The sequence below is a fragment of the Danio aesculapii genome, chromosome 21 (assembly GCF_903798145.1).
Source record: "Danio aesculapii chromosome 21, fDanAes4.1, whole genome shotgun sequence".
In the NCBI taxonomy this organism is placed as follows: domain Eukaryota; kingdom Metazoa; phylum Chordata; class Actinopteri; order Cypriniformes; family Danionidae; genus Danio; species Danio aesculapii.
This window is the reverse complement of record NC_079455.1, coordinates 34,122,463-34,148,861: the sequence shown is the minus strand read 5'-3', so window position 1 is coordinate 34,148,861 and position 26,399 is coordinate 34,122,463. Positions and strand designations below refer to the sequence as shown.

At 33.2% G+C, this 26,399-nt stretch overlaps 1 protein-coding gene across 1 annotated transcript; it reads right to left on the bottom strand.

Moving 5' to 3' along the window:
* Positions 1-4,531: 4,531 nt before the first annotated feature.
* dnajc21 (DnaJ heat shock protein family (Hsp40) member C21) lies at positions 4,532-26,175 on the bottom strand. Its single transcript, XM_056447010.1, has 12 exons — positions 25,806-26,175; positions 25,587-25,680; positions 20,081-20,204; positions 18,996-19,124; positions 16,626-16,930; positions 14,546-14,712; positions 12,631-12,724; positions 10,399-10,566; positions 9,799-9,847; positions 8,900-9,063; positions 8,737-8,821; positions 4,532-5,063 (listed from the first exon to the last, which is right to left on the bottom strand). The coding sequence occupies exons 1-12, from the start codon at positions 25,900-25,902 to the stop codon at positions 4,905-4,907; spliced, it is 1,635 nt and encodes a 544-aa protein (XP_056302985.1). The 5' UTR covers positions 25,903-26,175; the 3' UTR covers positions 4,532-4,904.
* Positions 26,176-26,399: the final 224 nt, after the last annotated feature.

Genomic DNA, 26,399 nt, shown 5'->3' with positions numbered 1-26,399 from the left:
TTATTAACTTCACTTCATCCACTGTTCAGATTTTTGTGCTAGAAATGAATGCAAATCAGCACATATTTAATGAAAATGCATCTTTACATATACTTTCTGACAAAACGAGATGGCCAAAATAGTTTCTATAATGCAAACATCATGCAAAGAGAAATTTTCACTTCATTTTGAACCACTTCATCCAGCGTTCAAATTGTTGTGCAAATTAGCACATAATTACTGAAAATGCATCATTTAAATATTTAAACAACATCTTAAAACAAAAATGTCTCCTTTTTTTACGTAATAGATATCAATCAGTTATAGGGACAAACCTGTATATTAATAAATATTTGATTGTTTTTTCCCCATATTTACCTGCAGTGTCTTGCCTTAAGTAGAAATAGTGCTGGTAGTGTGAAAATTAAGAAGGGCGCTTTGAATACCTGTATGATGCCCTTATTTAATGGGGGGAAAAGTGTGAAATTAAGGGGTCATTTAGGGGTACACCGCGAATACTGTAAGTGCATCATTTGGGACACATTTCAGATCTTTCAGAAACTCAGTTTTACTCTCAAATCATTTAACACACTGACTTATTAAAACACATAGAAAGACTTGAATAACCACTTACCTTTGTGTAAGAAAGTATGTGTACCTAATACAGTAAATAACAGAAATGACTCAAAGGTTATCTTCTAATGTTACACTATGGTATGCTTGTTTGTTGTTTCATCGATATTTTCAGCTGTCAAATGTCCAATTGATTTTATACCTTCAAAATAGAACTTGATAAGATTCCTTAAAGGAAGGAAATGATTAATAAATAATGTTTTCTGGTTCAAAATAACTTCTGGGTATTTGTGCATTTCTCCACACAGGGAAATTGAAATAACTGAGAAATCTTTAAGGACAGAAACTGTTGTGAGTTCTGTTAAACCAATCTGTTCATATTAATCCAACGTATTATTAAAACAATCATGTTTAAATGGAGAATTTGTGCAAAATAAGCTTACCCATGATGCTATGCAGAAAAGTATCCAGTCATGGGTAAAGTCTAGAAGATATACATCTGCGGGTACATTAATACAGCATATTTTTTGTGACGCTGTACAACAACATTTTACATTACTGTGAGGGGTACGTTTAGGGCTACACATTAATAAAATACAATTTAATGGGTTATTTTAGAAATAATAGGAATAATTCTTGTTATAATTACTGTTTTTATATGACTGTGAGGGGTAAGTTAAGGGCTGGGGTTGAGGTACATGTTAATAACATACAATTAAAGGGTAATTTAATAAACAATATAAATCATTTCCATTAACTTCCAACCGCAGCTGTATCCCTTCCAACAACAACCGTAAGAGTTGCAGCAAACATAGCATGAGCTAAAAGAGAAATGTTTAGCTCCGCCAACTCCTATTAAGCACTGAGACAGTCCATATGATGGCGAAATATTTGTATGTACATTTGATGTCAGAATTATTAGCTCTCCTTTAAAATTTAAATTCTTTAATATATTTTTCCCCAAATTCTGTTTAACAAAGAGAAGATTTTTTTCCAACATATTTCTATACATAACAGTTTAAATAACTAATTTATGTTATCTTTGCCATGATATTTTACTAGATATTTTTTAAGATGCTAGTATTCAGCTTAAAGTGACATTTGAAGGCTTAACTAGGTTACAGAGCATGCGGAAAGTATTCATAACGCTTCATTTTTTCAAATTTTTTGTTTTTGCAAACTTATTAAAAATAAAAAACCAGAATAATCACATGTACAGAAGTATTCACAGCCTTCGCTCAATACTTTGTTGATGCACCTTCGGCAGCATTTACAACCTCAAGTCTTTTTGAATAGTTTTGCCCATTCCTCTTTGCAGTACCTCTCAAACTCTATCAGGTTGGATGGGAAGCGACGGTGTACAGCCATTTTCAGATCTCTCCAGAGATGTTCAATAAGATTTAGATCTGGGCTCTGGGTGGGCCACTCAAGAACATTCACCAAGTTGTTGTGAAGCCAGTCCATTGATCTTTTGGCGGTGTGCTTTGGGTCATAGTCCTGCTGGAAGATGAACCGTCACCCCAGTCTGAGGCCAAGAGCAGGTCAAGCAGGTTTTCATTCTGGATGTCTCTGTACATTGCAGCATTCAACTTTCCCTCTATCCTGATGAGTCTTCCAGTTCCTGCTGCTGAAAAACATCCCCACAGCATGTTGCTGCCACGACCATGCTTCACTGTAGCCTGTATTAGCCTGGTGATGAGCAGTGCCTGGTTTTCTCCAAACGTAACGCCTGGCATTCACTCCAAAGAGTTCAATTTTAGTCTCATCAGACCAGAAAATTTTTGTTTCTTATGGTCTGAGAGTCCTTCAGATGCCTTTTCGCAAATTCCAGGCGGGAATTGGCTTCCGTCTGGCCACTCTACCATACAGGCCTGATTGATGGATTGCTGCACAGATGGTTGTCCTTCTGTAAGGTTCTCCTCTCTCCACAGAAGAACGCTGGAGCTCAGACAGAGTGACCATTGGGTTTTTGATCACCTCCCAGAGTAAGGCCCTTCTCCCCCGATCACTAAGCTTAGATGGCCGGCCAACTCTAGGTAGAGTCCTGGTGCTTCCAAACATTTTCCACTTATGAATACATTCTGGATGCACTGTAGTTAAGTAAATTTGGCAAGTCAGGGTAATTAAGCAGGTTATCGTATAACAGTAGTTTGTTCTTTTGACCATTGAAATAAACAATATTGCTTAAGAGGGCTAATAATACTGACCTTAAAATGGTTTAAAAAAAATTTAAAACTGCTTTTATTCTAGCCAAAAAAAAACCAATAAGACTTTCTCCAGAAGAAAAAATATTATAGCAAATACTGTAAAAAAAAATGTCTTGCTCGGTTAAACGTCGTTAGGAAAATATTAATAAAAAATGTAATGAATAAAAATAATAATAATTAAAAAAAAAAAATAATAAAAAAAAAAAAAATAAAAAAAAAAATCACACGAGGGCTAATTAACTGTTTATGCGTGTAATTCAATAAACTTGAAAGACTTGTTTTTAAAAGATACAACCAACAACTTTAAGGCCGCGCTCACGCTATGCTTTCCGAACCGTGCCCAGGCACGTTTCTCGGTTCATTTGAGAAGTGTGAGTGCTCTGAATCGGGATCAGGCGCGGTTTAGTTGGCCAGCCCTGGCCCCATTGAAAGAGGTGTGCCAGAGCGCGGTTCACTTGGGCTTTGGTACGGTACGCTTGTAGTGTGAGTGCAAAGCGTGCCTAAGCCTGAAGACGTGACTTTTAAGGGACTGCTTCATATGGATTTACGGATTTAAGTGTGCTTCGGCTCAAGGCAACTGTACATAGTGTGAGTATGCCCTAAATCGACAGTTTTACATTTGATGCTTTGAATCGGATCGTGTCATTCGCAATGCCTCATGGGATTGTAGTGCTTTTATTCATTAATAAAAAGTTTGCCTTTTTATCAACATAATTATCCGTCTTCAAAAACCAAAGTTTGGTTGGTTGATTTATTTAGAACACTATCCACTTCTTAAGCCATGACGTCCAAGCAGCTACTCATTTGAATTGAGAAAATATTCGTTTATGACCACTTTTTAGTCATATCACACATTAAAGTTTTTTTATATTTTTATTTATTTATTTTTTTTATATATAATCATGCTTTGCTGCATCACAGACATCAACATTTTAAGAATTAATAAAAAAATGTATCACTTTCTGCCCATCTAATATTAGGCATGGATATATATATAAAACGTTGTGATTTTCGAAAGTACTACATCACTTGATAAACGTTTAACACCACCGTTTTTCGAGTCTCCCCATACAGTTTGATTGAGCGCTTGGACCCGGAAGCCACTTTATGTGACGTCACACTTACCAAAATAACGATTTATATTTGTTTAAAGGTCTATGGGAAAAATAATTCAAATACCATAAATATGAAAGTAAGTGTGCACTATTGAATTCTACTCTTTTTAGTCCTGAAATTAGTGATGATTTCTAAACACAGACTAAAACATCCATCTTTTTAAATATACTGTACACTAACAGCAGGGCTGCATCTAAACACATCCTATAAAAGTGCTTTGCTGGGATTAAATGCATCACTGACCCACTTAAAGTGACAATCGCAGCCTATAGGATTAAAACAAGCAAAGTCATAAATCTGTTGTCTCTTAAAACATCATGTGAATCTGTCAGGTTATTTTTGCCCTTCAGCGAATGCGACTGTATATTAAATAAGCATCTAATGTATTTCGAACTCCTTCTGAGATCCTTTCCAGGAAATCCCTTGGGTTTGTTTTGCATAACACTAAGCTTTTTCTTTTAATATATATACACCACAGTTGACTTGTTAAACAAACATATTTGTATGTTTAGTTTGAACGATCATAAACCAAATGATGTTATCACTAATAATAGCACTGCAGCAAAATCATGCCGATAATAGCGCACTTCTCGAAAAATCAGTCTCAAAACATTTACAACCAAGAAAACATTCTACGAAATATTTTCAGAAGCAGCTTCAAAACATCCAGTAGAGTTTTAATCCTCACTTTGCATTTGACAGGTTGAAATGGTGACTGTGTAAATGTGACATAACGCATGCCATCTTTTGCTTTACTCGACCACTTAAAAGCAAAAAAAAAACATATTAAGGGTTTACTCCAAAAATATCTCCAAAAGTCTCATTCGCACCAGATTACACGTCAATTACGATGGCTATAAATGGGCGTTTAGGGAAATATTTGAGTTACAAAAGAGAGACTTATTCTCTTAGGGGCAGAAACGCACAGAGGGGTCCTTAAAAGGGTTTTCTGATTGTTGCATTTCATCAAACAAGTGGTTTAAAAGCAGTTTGTTTGGGGAAATGTGGAGTCTTTAATTGTGTTTCTGGTTATCTGTTTTTCCTGGAGTCCTTCTTTTTCTTGCTGGTTTGGCCGGCGTTACTGAAGGAGAGTGCGGTGGCGTGACCTGTGCTTTTTAGGTGATCGAAAAGCTTGTTTCTGGTGGTGAATTCATACTGGCAGGTCACACAGCGCAGGTTCACTTCCTTCTGTGAGGAGCAGACAAAAATAAACAAATAAATTTGAATTGCAAATTTATGTAATTTTAAATGATGACAGACGTTATTTAAGAAAGTGACAATTGTCTTTAAAGTATGGTCACATGATTTTAGGAGAAAAAAAATGGAAATGTGATTTAAACGTGATTAAAAAAAACAATACAAGCCTGCTGTGCTGTGTTTGCTTTTAGGGAAGGGCAATTGGGCAAACATTTTGTGACTTCATTCAACATTTTTATATCCATTTCATTAGATTTTTATATATATAAAAACATTAAAATAATATAATAATACATTTTAGAATGAACAATTATGTTTAAAACGGCTATAAAATAATATATTAAATGTATTTGAGACATATAATCAGTAAAAATGTAATAAATATAAAGTAAATAACTAGTTAAAATATTACAGAATTAAATTATGAAATTAACAATCCAAAACAATTACAGTAAAATACTTTAGAAATGTAAAATGACAATATAATATTTATGAAATTTACCACACATTTGTAATTATATAGTAAAGCACCATAGTATTTCTTTTTCCTCAATGCAGGTTAATGGTTAGCGGTTTCCAACATGCTTCAAAATATCTTCTTTTGTGTTCAATAGAAGAAAGAAACTCAAAGTGGTTTTGAACAAGAAGTAAAATTACAATACAAAATTTATGAAATTTAGTGCATATTATGAAATTACATTTTAGAGATGCATTGATACCATTTTTTTGGAACCGATCCGATCTCGATACCAAAATTCTGAGTATCGACCAATACAGATCCGATCCCGATACTTTAGCAAAGCCTGATATTTTCCTGCAGGTTTGAAGCAGACTGAACTAAACTGAGTTTTACTTAATAATCCCTCGTTAAATCTCGCAGTGAGTGAGACTGAGAAAGTTCAAAAAAAGGTTCGCTTATATGCTTCAGTGCCAAAAAACAAACTGGTCTGTTAAATAAAATTACAGTGAAATATTCACAGTTTCAGTGTAGCCTGTATTAGGCTAAATAATTTTCTGATGATGACAATCCATATTGCCCTGTCAGTTTCACTTTTATTAATTTAATCAACTTTGACCACAATGAGCCAGGCTTTACAAACTATTCGCAGCACTTAAGTATTCACCTTGGATGAATAAACTCGGTTAGAAGGATGAGAGAACAGAAACTTCTTGTGAGAATGAATCTTACGCAGCAACGCACATCGCGTCTACGCAGCCAGATGCGTGAATGAAGTACTTGATGCATTACTGAGACATTGCACAGCCCTCCGATATCTGTGGACACTTTCAAAACTGAGCGGTACAAATGGAAGAAATCAGTGCGTCGAGGATCTGTCCAATAAGCTTTTTCTAATTTGTAATTTCAAGTAGGCCTACTTTGTGTGTGAAGAGCAGGTAATAACCCTTTCTACTTCAGTGTTGCGAATGTGATCTGCTGATATAACAAACACAGCGCGACATGATTTAGAAACAGCAATGAACTCTCTGTTGCAGGTCAAAATCAGGGTATATGCAGGAATCCTAAAGATAATTTCAATACCTTTTTAAGACTTTTTAAAGACCTTCTCAGAATATTTTAAGACCTCATTGTCACTTCAAGTTCTAATCAGTATAAAACCTTTAACTTAATAAACAGCTGTTAATAAACAGTCTTGGTTAAATAAATTAATGGAGCACAACCATGCAAGAGAACTCAGATAAGCTCAGAAAAAAACAAAGCTTGAAAGGATAAATTACGCCGTTGTTTTCAGTGACAGGGCTTCAGCCACTGTTTAAACTTGTCTTGCTCCAACATTTTCCCATTTTGCCATCTGTTTCTCTCTATGGTTTCGCTACACGTGGAGAGCATCACATCACCTTCCCTGCATTTGTCGCAAATTACGTGATACCACCCTGATGAAGGAGCTAGGTTGGATGAGCCCCGGCCCGAACCAATCGAGCACGCCATTGTTAATATTAGGAAGAAAATTAATATAATTACGCTTTTTGGAGTCAAACACTTTGGACAATGATTGAACAAAATGTAAGCTCCTGTAAAAAGCATGATTAAGACTTTTTAATAACTTTTAAGGGCCTTAATTTTCTCATAATTGATTTATCAACTTTTAATACTTTTTAAGACCCCGCAGACACCTTGAAAATGAACTTATTTAATGCTAAATGAAATGTATTTCTCCAACAAATAGTCAGGAACAAATAGTCTTGGAGAAAGTTTTTCGTGTTGTCATGAATGCGACACGCAGCTTGAATTGTGAATAAATGAAGAATGCACAGCGGAGGGAAGCGCTGAAGTGAACATGATTTTAACCACGCGAATATTCATACTTCACATTAAACAGTAGAATGGCTTCAGAACATTTGGGATATAGTAGGCATACATTAGGGCAGCACGATTAATCGTATTATTATCACGACAACAATATTTGTGGCCGACGATCAATTATTAAATATCGCCGCGATTTTACAGTATAAAGACAAAGCCTTATTTTAATGGGTGGAGTTTACAGATTGTACCGCATCACAAGCATGAGGTGATTGTGTCAAGATTGCAGGTTCGTTTTTATCAATCTGATGCATTTTTTTTATTCGTAAGAATATGTAACAAAGTTTCAAAATCAATTAACTCACTTTATAAAAAGACTAGCCTTTTTTATCCATTAAACAACGAAATAGATAACTAATGTCCTTTATTTCCAGTTAGACCATGCACTTTATTCTGTTTTACAGTTTTAATATGTATATATGCTTTTTAAATAACATTCATTTAACAAATATTTTAGCACATCGAAAGTAATTAAATCACCTGTCTTTTGATTAAAACCTTTTAGCAAAGGATCAGGAATTGATTGATTGCCATGTTTTCGAGGATACATTTGTGTCTGTGAATGCTGCTTTGAACAGAATAAAATTATTAAAAAAGCACATTAAAACTATACACATAAAATAAAACATTCACAAAGGTGTATCTTATGGAAAAACACCAATTTAAGAGCACTGCTATCGTTTTTAAAAGAATCAAGCAGATAAAAAAAAAATAATCTAATTTGCAGAAGAAAAATGACAGGAACTTTGCAAAAGGAAAAGATTAAACATATCGGGACTGTTGAAAGAACATTCTACTTTATATATTCTTTTGACTCCAATACAAAAGCCAAGATTATGAATGACGAAGTGTAAAGCCATCTCTCCTGCGTGCTTCAGCAGCGCAACCCGCTGTTTATGAATGAGGAGGCGGAGAGAATGCGCTGTTTAGTTTCGAATAATTATCATTATTAATCATGATTAACATTTTGAGCAAAATAATCGTATTTGTAATTTTTTCTGTTATCGTGCAGCCCTAGCATACATGACAACTTTCTAGTGCCTTCATGGCTTAAACACACAATATAGACTCGATTTGGATCAGTACCAGCTGGCCGATACCTGATCCAGCAAAAATATCCAGTATCGAACTGATATCTGATCCAAGAATTGGGATCCGTGCATCCCTATTATGTTTGCTGTAGGAAATCATTTTTATTATTATTATAATTGTTATTATTATAAGTCAAATAATATTTATGACAATTGTGATGATTATAAAATATTACAACATGACAATGATATAACAATGCCTATGACATCATGCGATGATGCACACACTCACTAACATTAGAGTACAAACCTCTGGTGCAGCTTCCACACCTCCATGTGCTTTGGTGCTCTTTTTAGAGTCTTTTCCACCTTTCTTCCCTTTCATCTTCGCAGAGCTATTAAAAAAAGTGTCATTAAGAGTTAATCCCAGTTCATAACAAAAAAACTTTACCCACAAAGACTATGAGAGACACCTTTTTTGGTTTGTGTTTTCCTGTCCGTCTGGCTTTACACTGTGATCTGGGTCCTCAGAGGGGACAGGGGCATCCTTAGTGTTGCCCGAATCAGGCGCAGGTGAAGGATGCTCTTCTGTGGACTGTGGGACTGGACTGACCGTTTCCGGCGCTTCTGGAGGAGTCTACAGAACAACAGCATGATAAATAACTGGATAAAAACCTAAATCTAGTCTTTTTGAATACTTAAAGGGACAGTTCACCCCAAAAAACCTCATTTACTCACCCTCAAGTGGTTACAAGTTTCCTACCTCTGCTGAAAATAAAAGATATTTTCAAGAATGTTGATAAAGTGGTAACCCTTGAAATCCACAGTAGGAAAAAAATCCACTATGGAAGTCAACGGTTGTGTGTGTGTGTGCATGTTTTTATATCATAGTGGGGACTTGAAATCGAATGCACACAGCCTCATGGGGACATTTGTACTTGTGAACACTTCTTTCTTCTGTTGACCACAAAATAAGTTATTTTGAAAAATGTTGGAAACCTGCAACCATTGACTACCATAGTATTTGTTTTTCCTCAATGTAACTCAAGGGTTACTGGTTTGCAACATTCTTCAAAGTATCTTCTTTTGCATTTAAAGGATGAAAAAAACTGGTTGAAAGTGGCTATGAACAAGTAAAAAGTGATTAAATAGTGACAGAATTTTCATTTTTGTATAAACTATCCCTTACTGTAGTCTTCTGGCCTACAGTATATGACATCTAGTAAATACCATTTTATTAAATCTAGTTTAAAAAGGGATTAAAAATCTGTTTGTAAATTTGAGATAGACTTTTGGTGATGTAAATGGTGATGAAATGATCACAATTTTCAGTTTTTGCGAACTGTCCCTTTAAACAGTTCGATGTACTTACATTTACAGGTTTCTGCTGACGCTTCTTTTTCTTCTGCCTTTTAGAGAGCCTAAAAGTCAAACAAACCAGTCAGAAGAAAACATTAAATACAGAATGCTTATGGCTGTTTCACACTTCAACTACTTTTTAAAAGGGACAGTTCACCCAAAAATGAAAATTCTGTCATCAATGACTTACTCTCCACTTATTCAAACATATTCCAATTTCTTCTATTTCAACAAAAAAGAAGATATTTTGAAGAATGTTGTAAACCGGTAGCCATTGATTTGTAGTTTGGAAATTTAATTGCTACTGGTTTACAACATTCTTTGAAACTTCTTAACCTGGCCCTCTGGATTTTGAACATCTTTGCATGTTTATGGAGGATGATGGCGCTCTCGGATTTCCCCTAAAATATCTTCATTTGTGTCCTGAAGATGAACAAAGGGGATTGAAACAACACGAGGGTGTGTAATTAATAAAGAATTTTCATTTTTGAGTGAACAGCCCCTTTAATGTTTCATCGTGGATGTTTAGAAATCAGGCATATGTTGTGAATAACTGATAAATGCAGCACAACCTAAATTACACCAAAAGAGCTCATGTATGGGTATGGATTACTTTTGTTTGGATGTGTCATTTTGTTCATCATCATCTTCGTCATCATCATCATCATCCTCTTCTCTCTCAGCACAGTTTTGACTCAGAGACTCATCTTCCTCCTCCAGCTGTTGTCTCAGCAGTGCCACCATCTCTCGGTGCTTCTTCGACTTCGCATGGTTTTTCATGCTGATATGAGAAAGAGAGTGTTGCGTTTATTGCCATATCAGCTTGTCTGGCTATGCCATGGCCAAAACAGATGCAATTTACACTTCAATTTAAAGGTTTATAACAATAAAGAGACATCAACAGTGTGACGACCCTGTGCTGGTGTTTTGGTGCTTGGTGGTTCCGCCTAACTATTTGCCTTGATTGACAGAATACCTAAAGCTGTTGCTTGTCTGCAACACTCCTTTAAAAAGATGCTGTTGGCATTGCTAGTTTGGGGGACTTGAGTTTGGATTGTTGTTTTGCTTTGCTTTTGAATTTGGTTTGTTCAACATTTATATTAACACCACAAACATTACAATTGCAAATACTCTGCATTACACACGGATGAGGCTGACTTTACTTCACCTTGAGCCAGGGGTCATATCAGCAGTAATAAATTATACATAAAATATGACAAAAATCTAAAAGTTTTAAGACTTACTTTTGATAACAATTCTACCATTTTTTAAGGAATACTATTTCCTTTAAAGTCTCTCCAGATAAAAATGTCTGTCTGATAACATTAAAATCAGGGAATTCCAAAAGTACGTTTAATAGTTTGGTTGCCATTGCAATATTGCCATTTTGGAGGAACTTCTCCTTTGAGATGATGTTCATGAGTGAGTCTTGTGTGTCCAATATGGCATCTCGAGTAAACTACCTCTTCAGCTCTTCAGTTAAAAAGTTAAGTTTTTAAGTCTTCAGTTTTCTTCCTACTAAGGGCTGGATTTTGAAGTTTGTTTTTGCATTGTGCTAGATATTAGTTTAGAATTTAGCTTTTTATTAGTGGCTTTAAGTCTGAAGGTAGGATATTTCAGGCCTTAATTTTTCCCGCAAGGGCAACTTTATGTGAAAGAGAATAAAAATAATACAGAAGCATATTTACTATTAAATAAAAATGTAAACAATGTTAGCAACTCAGATCAATAGTTATTACTAAAATATAAAAAAAATTATTAAATTATTAAAAAATTATTTATAATTCATTCTTTTCTTTTCGGCTTAGTCCCTTTTTTAATCTGGGGTTGCAAAAGGCGGAATGAACCGCCAACTTATCCAGCCTACGTTTTACGCAGTAGATGCCCTTCCAGCTGCAACCAATCACTGGGAAACATCCATATATACTCTCATTCACATACATACACTACGGACAATTTTAGATTTCCCAATTCACCTGTACAGCATGTCTTTAGACTTGTGGCGGAAACCGGAGCACCTGGAGGAAACCCATGTGAACGTGTGAAAATTTTCTATTTAATAAAAACAAATTACAAAAAAAATTCTATTTAACAAAAATGAGGTTTGTTTTAATTTACATTCATTAATGAATATGAACTAAATCACATCACAGTTTCTTCAATATGACGCTGGTTTAAGATGTTGTCTCGATGTTGGATTTTGGTCACTTTCTTGTTCATAGCCACTTTCAACCAGTTTCTTTCATCCTTTAAATGCAAACAACCTAAAATCAATCAAATATTAACCTCATTTGACGTCATTATTGGACATCAAAGTAACGTTGTTCTTAGAACCTGGCTAGATGTTAAATTTTGGTCACCTGACATCACAACCTAAATCTAACCTAATATTAACGTCTTATGACGTTGCATGGTGGGCGATAACTAAATGCACTACAGAATGTTCCGTTTACACACATCCACATATTACATGTAAAGGCATCAGTTTTTACAGCGTCATACTCGCTACTCTTGAGTACTTTAAAAAGGGCTTCTTTTTACTCATACTTTGAGTAATATTTACAACAGATACTTTTACTCCACGTGCACTACATTTCTTTGGCAAGTAATGGTACTTTTACTTGAGTATGATTTTTCAGTACTCTTTCCACCACTGATTGTAAAGTGTGACCATTTCAACTATACATTTACAACAACTATGAATCTGAACTCTACCATTATATAATACTATGACAACTCAATGTAAAAACAACAGAAGAGGCAATCTAAAAACTGAAATATAATCTTCCTCCAGCGTGTGGAGCGGTGGAGAGTGCAGTGTGTGTTGGTGATTGGTTTCACTCACGCTTTATCGGATTTGAAAGATTTGTCACAGGCCGGACAGTAGAGGTCATCATAATAGTCGTCCATTTCAGCAGCACCATCTGCTATCACAGCATCTGACAAATGTCAAGCACTGGTTAACATACAGTACACGCCATTTATTACTCAATGTTTTACAGTATGAATGAGGTGATTTTTCACCACTGTGACAAATTTGTAAAGCCCAGATGAATGCTCTGACTGGTCTAGGTTATTTATAAACTCAAGTCAACAAGTGTTTGACTTAGTCATATTTAAATATTACTTAAAATATTAAGAGACTTTTTGTTATATGTCTTTCTACATAAACGTTTTTTTTCTTTCGTTAGATGTTACAGGGCTGTTTTTAGTACGTATATGACTGTTCCAGATTTTCTTTTTTACTTAAAAGTATGCGAGAAATCAAAATTTACAATGTTTATTTTGTTATCTCACATTGTTATTCTTAAAGTGAACACATAATATGTGCAAGTAAATAGACTGATTTGTTTCAGTGTTTGGTGTGACGGTTGATCAGTTGACGTCAAATTAAGGGCTCCAATTGCAACCGCATATTAATATTCTTAACCACACCCTTTTACCGTTAGTTTGCTATAAGGGAATGATGCGCAAAAGAAAGCCCCGCCCCATACTTACTACTCCATTTCAGTTGGAAGCACATCAACATACTGAAGATACATTCATACAACATACATTCATCTTTTTAAAGGACTTATACTTTATATAAATAATTCAATAACTTGCATTATCCTAAAAAAAATATTATTTTATTTGAAAAAATATATATATACATTTTAAATTATTTTGTTTGTTTTGGTAATCTTCAATCAAAGTTTGATCATTTGCTTCTGTGTTTGGTGTGGCGGTCCATCTGTTGACATCAAATTAAGGGTTTCCATAGCAACGGCATATCAATATTCTTAACCACGCCCCTTTTACCGTTAGTTTGGTATGAAAGAATGATGTGCAAAAAGCCACCATTAAGTAATAAGCAACTTAATATTCGGTTTCGGTTAAAAGCAAATCAACATGCATTCATACAACATACATTCATCTTTTTAAAGGACTAAAAAAGATATTTTTGCTATTTTTATAAATTTTATTGAATATTTTTCCCTAACATTTAAATTTAGGATACTAATTTTTGAACCATTGCTGCAAGTTATTTTGTTGGTTTAGTTTCAGATTTGGCTTCAGTACTGACTAATGTATATGCACAAATATGACATAGTAAAGCTGCCTATAAAAATATTCATTTAAATGAGAGATTCGTGAGGGGTGTACTTATATATGCTGACCACTGTACATTCATCTTTTTAAAAGACTTATACGTTATATAAATATTACAATAACTTGCACTATCCTGAAAACATTTTATCTAAAAAAGAAAACGCCAATTTATATTTTAAATTCGTTTGTTTTGGTAATCTTCGATCGAAGTTTGACCATTTGCTTGATTTCCAAGATTTTTCCAACTTTTTCAACAATTTTTCATTTTTTTAAAAGACTTTTATGTTATATAAATAATTCAGCAACTTTTATTATCCCTAAAATGTAAATAAGAAAATCTGAAAAAAAAAAAACTAATTTATACTTTAAATTCTTATTTTTTCATTAGTAATCTTTAATCAAAGTCTGACAATTTGCTTCAGTGTTTGGTGTGGCGGCCCTTCTGTTGACATCAACTTTAGCTCTTCCATAGCAACAGCTTATCAATATTATAACCACGCGCCTCTTACCGTTAGTTTGCTATGAAGGAATGATCCGCAAAAGAAAGCCATACCCACTACTCAATATTCCATTTTTGTCAGAAGCCCATTAACATACTGAACTTCCGGTTTATGCGGACTCGAAGCAGAATGCATTACTGCATGTGTATTGATGAGATCAGAGCTCACCAACGCCATCCACGTTTGCCGTGTCCTGGCTCTCCAGCTCCTCCTCGTCTTCCTCGCTGTCGGAGGCGTCTCCAAACTCCTGTCCGTATTCAGCCTCCATCTGCTGCAGCTCCTTCTCCAGCTCAGACATCGCAGTCCAGCTCTGCTCCTGATAATTTTCAGCAAGCCTAACATAATGATCAATAAACAAAGCATACATACAATATAGATATTAAACTTTTATACATGGAAATGTTTCAGGTTATCTTGTTTAATTTCTGTGCATTCAATCAATCAATCAATCAATCAATCTATCTATCTATCTATCTATCTATCTATCTATCTATCTATCTATCTATCTATCTATCTATCTATCTATCTATCTATCTATCTATCTATCTATCTATCTATCTATCTATCTATCTATCTATCTATCTATCTATCTATCTATCTATCTATCTATCTATCTATCTATCTATCTATCTATCTATCTATCTATCTATCTATCCACAGTTAATTATAGATAAAAATCATGGAAATTCAGTTTATTATTATTAGATAGATGGATAGATGGATAGATAGATAGATAGATAGATAGATAGATAGATAGATAGATAGATAGATAGATAGATAGATAGATAGATAGATAGATAGATAGATAGATAGATAGATAGATAGATGAACAGAATTTTCATAATTACTGTGACCTTTTATGTAAAGCTGCTTTGACACAATCTACATTGTATAAGCGCTATACAAATAAAGGTGAATTGAATTGAATTGAATAATTAAACTTTTTCACCTTTATTTTTTTCATATTTAAGGACTTTTAAATAGTTTAAATAATTAAATAACTTTATCTTGCAAATTTAATATTGTAACTGCAAAAGAAAAGACTAATTTATATTTTAAATTCATTTTTTTAACAGTAGTTTGAGTTGTGTATATATGCATATGAAGAGTTTAGATGCAAAAACCTCTAAGTGCCGTCTAAAATTTATATGGAAAATTTGCATTTTTCTCAGCCTTATATGTTTATGAAGAGTTATTTCACTTTAAAAACCATAAAAAAGAACTTATTTTTGCCATAAAAAATACCATTTCTAAAGCCTAAACACAGGAGTCTAGTAAAAAAAAAAATATTTCATTTTCGTAGAAAATTTCTGACATTTATAGGTTTTTGCATCTGAACTCTATAACTATATAGACTATAATATTTACACTCAAAGTATGTGTGTGTAATTTAAGAAATGTATATTACCTATATATAATATTTATCCTTAAAATTCTAATGATTAGTTTAACTTGCAGGTTTATGCATGTATTATGGTTCCCACGATTTCATAAACAGTACATACAATGACTTTCAAGGACCTTTAAAAGCACCATTCATTCATTCATTCATTTTCTTTTCGGCTTAGTCCCTTTTATTAATCGGGGGTCGCCACAGCGGATGTATCTCATTTCATATTTTTCCTATGCTAGGTCTCGACTGACCTGTCTTCCCTTAAAATGTATGATGTTTGTGTATGGTCAAAAGGGTCCAATTTCGCTCCATGTAACAGTGTTGTGACAAATAACGGCTCATTGTCATCATAATCAAGATTTAAATTTGAGATGTTTAATTTGTCATTTTGATAATTGAGTCCAGTTGTTGAAATAAAACTATAAACAAATTTAATTTCAAATTCAATTCAAGCACCTCTGTTTGTTTTTAAGTACTCTCAAGCAGCGTGGGAACCCTGATGTTCACATTTAAGAATAACTAGATTTTAAAATGGTTATAGGCACTTATAAGAATTCATTTTAACTGGTTTAGCTTATATAAATAACCCAAAAATATGGATAGTTTTAAATATAAATATATATATATATGTATTTATATATATATATATGTATATATATATATATATATATATATATATATATGTATATATATATATATATATATATATGTATATATATATATGTATATATATATATATATATATATATATATATATATATATATATATATATATATATATATATATAAACAAACAAACAAACAAACAAACAATCTTATGCAACAAATGTGTCAAACCAATGTAATCTCACACACTTGGCCTGGCTTAGCTTCTGTTTTCTCCTCAGTTCTTCCACTTTCTTGGCCTTCTCTGCGTTCTGCTCCTCCACCAGCTTCTTATGGGCCTGCACACGCTTGTCTCGCTTGCGGACGAAGGCCACTAGTTGCCGCACCAGCTCGCTGTGCTCCTTCCTGGCCTTGTCTCGGGTTTTCTTGTTCTCTTTCTCCATAGCTCTCTTCTCCCAGCGGTTGGAGGCCTGTCGCGTGTCGTATTCCTCCTTCCATGCAAAGTTCTTCCGTGTACAGAAGCTCTGCCAGTAGCCATAAAATAAATGCACCACCTGAAGGACAAAAAAAAAAAAAAGAAATCATAAATTAAAAACACAAAACCAGAGATGGATAAATGCATGTAAAACCAGACTTTCAGCACAGACTTCTCAGATGATCACTCATTTAACAAAAAGACGAAGAGTTTTTAGGAGGATTGTACACTTGTGCTGAGTTTATCTGCTTCTTGCGGGCCTCCGCTGATGACAAACACTCCAAAACATCCATTAGGAAAAGAGCAGATACAAAACAACCCGGAAAGGGAAATGGTAAAAAGCCTTAAGGGCTAATTCAAGTGGGATGACACTCATTGTTCAGGCCCTGAAGAAAATGGTCTCTGCGTCTAAAAGAGATGCTGAACCCCTTGAACCAAATCTGAACCGATTGGGCAAGATTTTCCCCTTTACTTTTAACTAATGGCCTGAACCATTTTCAGATATAAAAGAGAATCCTCCTGTACTAGCTTATTACCACAAGTGTTTATAGATGGGAATGTTTTTGTGTTGCATTTATCCAACTTAATAATCCGCAGTCTCATTTGGCTGCAAGGTCTAAAATGCACTAGACCTTCTGGAGAACTTGGGTATGATTAAAGCACTCAAGAATTTCAGCATCTTAATGGTACAATCTATACATGTACTCTCCTACTGACTTCTGTAAATGACTCATAACAAATGACTCCCATCTGGCAAACATGTATATAACTCATCTCCAGATTTCTGATTCTTGTTCTTGGGACAAAATGGATTATGAAATGTCATTGAAAACCTGCTATGAGCTCAGCTATGCAAGCGCTTCTGGAGTAGAAACTATTGTATAATTAGGTTATAGATGTATAAACATGCTTTTTTTTGGAAAGATGATTATTGTTTTGTTTAAATTAATTGAGGGCAAAATTATTAGCCCTTGAATGTTTTTGGGAGGGGCTATATTATAGTTTTATGTCCTTTCAAATTATCCATATTATGATTTTGTCCACTGGGTCCTCCGGATTCCCCCACAGTTCAAACATATGCGGTATAGGAGAATTGGGTAAGCTAAATTGTCCGTAGGGTATGTGTGTGAATGAGTGTATGGGTGTTTCCCAGTGATGGGTTGCAGCTAGAAGGGCATCCGCTGCGTAAAACATGTGTTGGATAAGTTGGTGGTTCATTCCGCTGTGGCGGCCCCAGATTAATAAAGGGACTAAGCTGAAAAAAAAATGAATGAATGAACGAATGATTTTGTCCATTCGTTAGTCTTCCTTCATTTTGTTAGCAATGATTATTTTTCAATAATCTAATTGGATCCCAAAGGACGAAATCATGCACCAGCCTGATTTTTTTTTTTCATTTAAGAATCATTTCAATTGGATGCACATCACAATATGGGAAAATAGGACCATCTTAACTTCAGACTTTCATAACCCAATAAAGATTTTCATAAAAGCAAACCAAAAAGCTGAAGCTCTGCAGAATTTGCTACACTCTTTATCACTCATTTCATGCAATGATCCCAAACTTTGTTATCACAATGCATCTTCAATTTCTTACACATTTAAAATGACAAAAAAAGTAGTTTTCTGAGTGTGATCTGGCTTTTATGACCGAGGAATAAGTAAAAGTAGTGGTGTAACGAATCACAAATCTTACAGATCAGTTTAAACTACAGTTTTTGAGTCACGGATCGGACCATTTTCGGATCAGCAAAAGGGGAGGAGACCAATAAAATTTGCTTACCATTTATTACATAAAACAGTAGCCTACTGCAAGAAACTTGGTTTTAACAAAAATAAGAAAACCTGTAAATTTAATTAAAATATTTTAAAATCAGGAAATAAATCAGCTAAATAAAAAAAAAAGAAAAATTATCTTGTTGATAATACTAAATGTACACATTTAACATTCTTATAATCTTAGAATTCATATATAATCTTGTACAACAACAGATTATTTTTATTTTTTTGTCTCATTTTCAATTAATGACTGAACTCACTCAAAAAAAAACGTTGTTTCATTGCTAGATCTTTTTCCGTGACACATTTTGGATGGCTGTGATCAGTTACACCCTTAAGTAAAAGTAGTGTTAGTTTGTACGTACAGTGTCATAGTCACTCTCAGATTCACCAAATGAGGGAAACTCATCCTCCTCGTCTTCCTCATCTTTACTGTGCTCCTTCTCCTCCTTCACGATTGACTCAAACACATTCCTGTAGACCGCATAAAAGCCCTACACACACACACACACACACACACACACACACATACACAACAAAGAGTTTGCTCTATTAAAACACACGTCAGCTTCAGAGAAAAATAGTCTGAATCAGTTCAAACTTAAAGGAATAGTTCATCCAAAACTTTTAATTCTGCCATAATTTAATCATCCTTCATTTATTTAAATCAAACCTTTAGTTTTTCTGTTGAATACAAACTTATGAAGATTGTTGGAAAACAGTAGCCATTCTTACTATAAGAGTCAATGACTACTGGTTTGCAACATTCTTCAAAATATTTTCTTTTGAGTTTAACAGCACTAAAAATGTCAAAAAAATTTAGTAAATAATTGTGTTCAAGGCTTTAAATTGATAGTTGACCCAAAAATTTGTTCTGTCATCATTTACTCACCCTTTACATGTTTATGAGTATCTTTCATCTGTTAAATACAAAAGAAGATATTTTGAAGAATGCTGGAAACCTGTAACCATTGAGTTCCATAGTATTTGTTTTTCCTTCTAGGGAGATCAAAAGTTAGAGTTTTTTTTAGTTCAATTAAATTAATTCTCTGAAAAAAATATTCATGCAACAATTTACTTTTTTGTTTTTCCTTCCTTAGAGAAAGCAATGGTTACAGATTTATTTATTTTCTTTTGCACTAAACATAAGAAAGGAACTCATAAAGGTCTGAAAGCACTTAAGGGTGAGTAAATTTCTGGATAAACTATTCCTTTAAAGCAAGACTTGTGTTGCAGTTCAAGTGCATATTCGGCATGAACTTCTACTGCCCTCCAGTGGTACAGGATGGTGTCCACTTGGAAAAATAACTGATTAAGCTTTAATTTTGGACTTTTAAATGATTGACATGAATTTAAAAAAGCATATATTAAGAGAACAGCACTAGTGAGAAAGCAAGAAAATATCATCTTAATGTAGGGAACAATTAAGTGACTTAATGAATTAATTCACCTTCTCATCATCTCCATAACCGGAGTAACAGGTGACCGTGAAAAACTGCACAAGATCAATGCTGTCATCCTGATACTCTCCACTGACGCCCCCTTTCAGCAGTGCTTCTCGGTGGTTATCATACCTTAAAACGAACATAACAGGCATATTAACTTAATTAAATATCAATGATGCTATACTGAAGAATGCAACACACACACATACACAGTTGAAATCAGAATTATTAGCCCCCCTGAATTATCAGCCCCTTGTTTATTTTTCCCCTATATTCATTTCACTTGAGAGATTTTTTGTCAACACATTTCTAAACATAATAGTTTTAATAACTCATTTCTAATAACTGATTTATTTTATCTTTGCCATGATGACAGTAAATTATATTTTACTATATATTTATCAAGACACTTCTATACAGCTTAAAGTGACATTTAAATGCTAGGTTAATTAGGTTAACTAGGCAGATTAAGGTAATTAGGCAAGTTATTGTATAATGTTGGTTTGTTCTGTAGACTATCAAAAAAATATATAGCTTAAAGGGGATAATAATTTTGACCTTAAAATGGCTTTTAAAAAATTTAAAACTGCTTTTATTCTAGCTGAAATAAAACAAATAAGTCTTTCTCCAGAAGAAAAAATATTATCAGACATACTGTGAACATTTCCTTGCTTTGTTAAACATCATTTGGGAAATATTTAAAAAGAAAAATAAATTCAAACGGGGGCTAATATGTCTGATATATATATAACTTCCTGTTTTAATTTAGAGAGAGCAAGTGGCATATGCATTCTGGATGTCACGCATGGATTAATCTTGCTTTTGTCACACAGAGATTAATCTAACATTTTCCCACTGACAACTTTAAATCGACCTCTTAATTCTTAATTTTCACACTGCAATATTTACTGTAGATCTCATAATTCTGACATCATCTCTGAACTGACTTGAGTTTACATTTTAATTCTCAGAGGGAAAAAAATCCATGCAAAAATAGATTTTTTTTGTAAATTATTAGCATGAAATTATAATACATTTTATTATGTAATACATTTATTAATATAATTTAACTTAATATTGCATAAAAAATAATTATACAATAACTCATTTATAATAATGTTTGTAATTTGTATGGATATGATCATTTATTATGTTAAAAGCAATCGCAAATGTTTCTCAGTAACGTTTTTCAAAAATAGATCTTTATTTGTATAAAAATATTGCTTGAAATAAAAATATATTAGCATGTAATTATAATATAATTTCTAATGCAATATATTTATTAATATAATTTAACTTAATATGGCATAACAAATAATTCTAGAATAACTCATTTATAATAATGTTTGGAATTCGTATGGATATGATCATTTATTAAGTTAAAAATCGGAAGCAATTGCAAATGTTTCTCAGTAACATTTTTCAAAAATATATATTTGTATAAAAATATTGCTTGAAATAAAAATATATTAGCATGTAATTATATTATAATTTATAATGCAATATATTTATTAATATAATTTAACTTAATATGGCATAACAAATAATTCTATAATAATTTACGTATAATAATGACTGGAATTAAGATATGATCATTTACTATGTTAACTTGAGAGCAATCACCTAGGCTTCACAGTAATGTTTGTTTTTTTTTTGTATAAAAATATACTTACTATTAGGATCTCTGATTTGTTTACAATTTTCAACTCATTCATTATGCATGAAATGCTAACAAACAAATACAAAAAAGCTAGACTGTGTAGATAAGCAGAATTTGCAACAATAACATTCAACATGTTTCTTTGTCATTTCATGGCCACATGCTGTTATTTTTTCCACTGAACACAAAGGGGGAATTCTGAAGAAGTTCTTTTGTATATATATCGGTCATGCTCTAAAAATCACCACAAACATACACCATAGGGAAAATGGCAAAATGTACCTTTTCCTCTGCTTAACAGAAACAATAACAGCACAGCGGTTTGGAATGGTACGAGTTTGAGAAAGAGCTAGAATTGCTCCTTAGAACCAGCACCAAAATTACACCTGCAATTCTGCTGATTTCACAGGATCAGTTTAAGAGAAACTCAAATACTAAAAAGTGTCTTTTTTGTAACTTACAAAATACATAAAACATCAATACTAAAATTTTAAATAAAGAGGTAACACTTTACAATACGATTGCATTATTTAGTGCAAGTTAATGCATTTACTAACATGAACAAACAATGAACAATACATTTATTACAGTATTTGTTCATGTTAGTTAAAACTAGTTAATGAAAATAAAGTTGTTCATTGTTTCGTTCATGTTAACTGGTGGTGCATTAATTATTTTGAATGTTAATGCATTAGTAAATGTTAAACAATGATTAAAAAATGCTGTATAAGTATAGTTCATAATTAGTTCATGTTAGTAAATATATTAACTAATAAAACCTTGTTGTAAACTGGGACCCATAAACATTATATGAAATACAGAAAAAATATTTCACCAAGTTCTGTTTTAAGGATGATTCTCACAAACTGTACATCTGCAAGGTTTTTGGTAAATATTTTCAAAGAGGACAATTGGAAACTCCAAAAAGAACTAGGCACAACAAAACACAACAGAAAAAGTTTAGAAAATCCTTTTCCAATATTTCACTAAATACAGAGGCAGTCATTTTGATCGTATTTTAAATTTTTTCAATGTAATATCTTTGTTAAAATAAAGCCCATATAGCTATAGTTCCCTGACTTTTCCTAAATGTGTGAATATTTCATTCTAACTTTATTATTATAACTGTTATTTTATAAAAAATTACAAAAAAAACAAGAGTTCTGAGCATTTCTTCCTTTAATGACCGGTCAAATTGACCGCAGGCATTTCAGCATCCTCTACTTTTCATGTCTCTTTGAATAAGCATACCTCTGTTACCTAGCAACCTTCTGCTGGGTAAAATAAATCTATAAAAATATAAGCAAAAAAATATTACTTCAGACATGTCTTTCAAAACAACATTTTCACTGCGGTAGAAAAAAAACTCTCTCGACCAACTGACAACAATTATAGCAAGATTACAACAAAAGATTTTATTTTTAGGCTAATGACTTTATTAAATATAATCACAGACATTCGCAGCGTATCCAATATAATTTTCAAATGTAATCCATATGAGCAATTCCAGCGTTTTGGATGTGACATTTGAAAAATTCAAAACATAAATTCACAGACAGTATACGTTAACATTATATTTTCCAAAACAACTAACCACAGAGTTATGAGATCAGAAAAATATCAATCTGTAAACATATTTTAGATTTTAAATGAGGAAAATAAACATCCGTTATGGATGTGATGTAAAAAGTTAGCTAGTTTACAGTACACAACATATTTTGTAGAAATTCTGTGAATTAAACTGCATAAGCCAAAATAACTAATGTTAATCAAATGCATAAGAGTCGGTTCTCTATAGAACAAAATTGTTCTTCCGTATGGATGTGACAGATGTGAAATTGGCACTTGTGTGACTTTGGTAAAAAAATAAAAATACTAGCTTATGTTAAACGGTTTCGCTATTTTGGTGAAAACTTTTTTATGACAAGGTTGACATTTGCATAGAATTGCTCATATATAATCATCCATATATACAGCAAGAATAGAATGTTACCAAAAAAAATGTAGAAATGAAGAAAAATGGAGAAAGTATCGCATACAGGTTAATGATAGAAAAAGACAATCACAAAATAGAAGAGTTAAACACAATGAAATGAATAATTCACTGAAAACTGGACATTCCTTAATTAAGAATTAGTTTGATCTTAGATTGATCTAAATGTGTTTAGGTGTATTTTTATATTCTGGGTAAGGCATAAGACTAAAAATGTTCAACCAATTAAATATTGTCGGGCCGACATCTCCCATAATTCCGCTAAGTAGCATAAACTGTCTGTCAACAAATGTAGATTTGTCCATCTGCGCATCTCTGTTCACGCAGATGCCACGCGTTTATGTGCACATGAGATCACAGCAGTAAAATCAAAAGCAGAATCAAAACTTTTTAAAATCCTGAATCAATATTAGAGTTACTTTTGCACGCTGAAGGAAAGATGTCACCAGGGATGAAGGATTTCTTTTAGACAGGTAAAGTTACGTTTTAAAACTATTTTAGTTAGGCAAAGCTTGATTGTTATGAACGGGTTACCAATTTGCAAAAGCATAGAACTGTCATATATAAACACACACAAAACATTTAAAATGATACAGAGATCTTTTCTGCTGTATATACACAGAGGTAAAATTGGTTTTATATTCGTACATTCAGATTTTCTCCTTAACAATATAACTTCAGAAAAGTATTGTTTGCCAATTCTAAATAGGGAAATCATATTAGCAGCCAATGACCATCTAAGTACAACAATTTTCACAGTCAATTAAATAGTGCTAATGTTGTTTTGAAGTCAAACTTTCATGCAATTTCAGATCAAATATTCATAGTACCGTGGTTAACAATATAAGGACATACATATATGTATGTGAGTGTTTCCTCTAGGATTTTTTCAGCTGTGGCAGCAGACTCTGTTGGGCCTTTTACACAGATTTACCAACTACCTGTGGCATTATTACAATGACAAAAGCTGTGAGCGCAGTATTACAAGTTGAGATCGCATTTATCTAATATGCGCATGCAAATCTTTTGCTTGGCACCAATTTCCTCTGTTCGTCCACAAAACTTCTTGCGCGCCCTGAAATAAACGCTGCTTGAGTGAAGATTTTCATGTTTTTTTTACCTAAAACATAACAATTTAGGCCAAATCATTTAATTCCATTATAATCTTTCACAAACTGAGAAATGCCCAACACCCAATAAATCAAATACTAAGCCAATAGTTTTTTCAAAAACAATCATAATATACAGTATAAAATAAATGAACAAAAATAAACCAACCAAGAACTAAGTAAAGGGTTATATAAAACCACGGTGATTTGTTAAACAAATCAAACAATTCTTCAGCCTTCTCACCTTTCAGAATTTTTAAAACCTCTGTATAGGTGGCAAACTCACAATAACAATAAAACTCCCTTCATTTGAGGTGCTATTTTCAAAATTTTGCATTTACTAATAAAGACTTTAGATAAAATACATAAACAATCTTCATTCTAGTTGTCCAAATGTACTCCAAATTTCTATGTGCCCCCCCAAAATAGATGGAAACATAGAAATGTTTTTTTTTTGTTGTTGTTATATTTGAATACTGGGCTGAAATCACATGCAAGTATGACATCAAAACGCACTATTTATTTGACTGAGAACAATGTTGTTCTTTGATAATCATTGGCTGCAAATATGATTAACCTATTCAGAATTTGCAAACAATACATTTCTGAAATTATACTATTAAGGAGAAAGTCTGAATGTGCAAATATAAAACCAGCTTTACCCCAATGTCTAAATTTCAACATGTCCCTACAAATAGATGGAAAGATATAAATGTCTCGTTTTATCCAGCTATTGTTAGAGGTCTTACCAGGCTCTCTCCTGTGGATCACTCAGAACATCATATGCAGCCTGGATCAGCTTAAACTGCTCTGCAGCGTCCTCTGCGTTATCCAGGTTCTTATCTAGAATCAGAGTAAAAAAAAAAAAAAAGCATTATACATTACAAGAGTATATTGACAGATCATAGCTGAGAAACATAAACTACAACGTCTCATAATTACCGAACAGATAAGGTGCAATGAAATACCTGGGTGCCATTTCAAGGCTAATTTCCTATACGCCTTTTTCAGGTCGTCGTCGGAGGCGTCTCTTTTAACGCCCAGCACTTCATAGTGACACTTCATGCTGGTCTGGATTTGAGGAAGATCCTAAACAAACTATAAAAGCGACGTATTGGTAACCGCTGTCAATAACTGAAGCACACGCGAAATGTCATCAATAAGCCCACGTGGATCACAAAACAAAAACTATAACAACGCTAACCTAATAACTACTTCCATATAATACAAATAAAAGGATAACGAAGCCTTTGAGCGCGCTTAATCGACTATTTCTTGAACGGTTTACATATTCCGTGTCCACAGGAGAACAGCACGAAGCCGGTGTCGTGTGTGAATTAGAGGCGCATGGAAATGACGTCACAGACGAGGCTCGCTGCTATTGGCTGGAAGTTGATGCTTGGAAATATGTAGTTTTTAATGTATGAAGTTTGAAATAGTTCGCTAAATCGTAATACTTCGTTTATTTTCCAGGTTTTATTTGTGCATACATTGCCAAACACATAAAACATTAATTAAGCTTAATTGTTTTATGTTCAATCCACTTACATTTGTAAAAACGA

Bases quoted from the DNA above. Each gene is read 5' to 3' on its own strand.
- dnajc21 (XM_056447010.1), bottom strand. From the start codon at position 25,902: ATGAAGTGTCACTATGAAGTGCTGGGCGTTAAAAGAGACGCCTCCGAC. The intron at 16,931-18,995 runs GTACGTACAAAC...TTTGTCCTTCAG, and splicing joins CTGAGAGTGACTATGACACT to GTGGTGCATTTATTTTATGG. The intron at 5,064-8,736 runs GTTTGTACTCTA...TGCTCCTCACAG, and splicing joins GTGTGGAAGCTGCACCAGAG to AAGGAAGTGAACCTGCGCTG.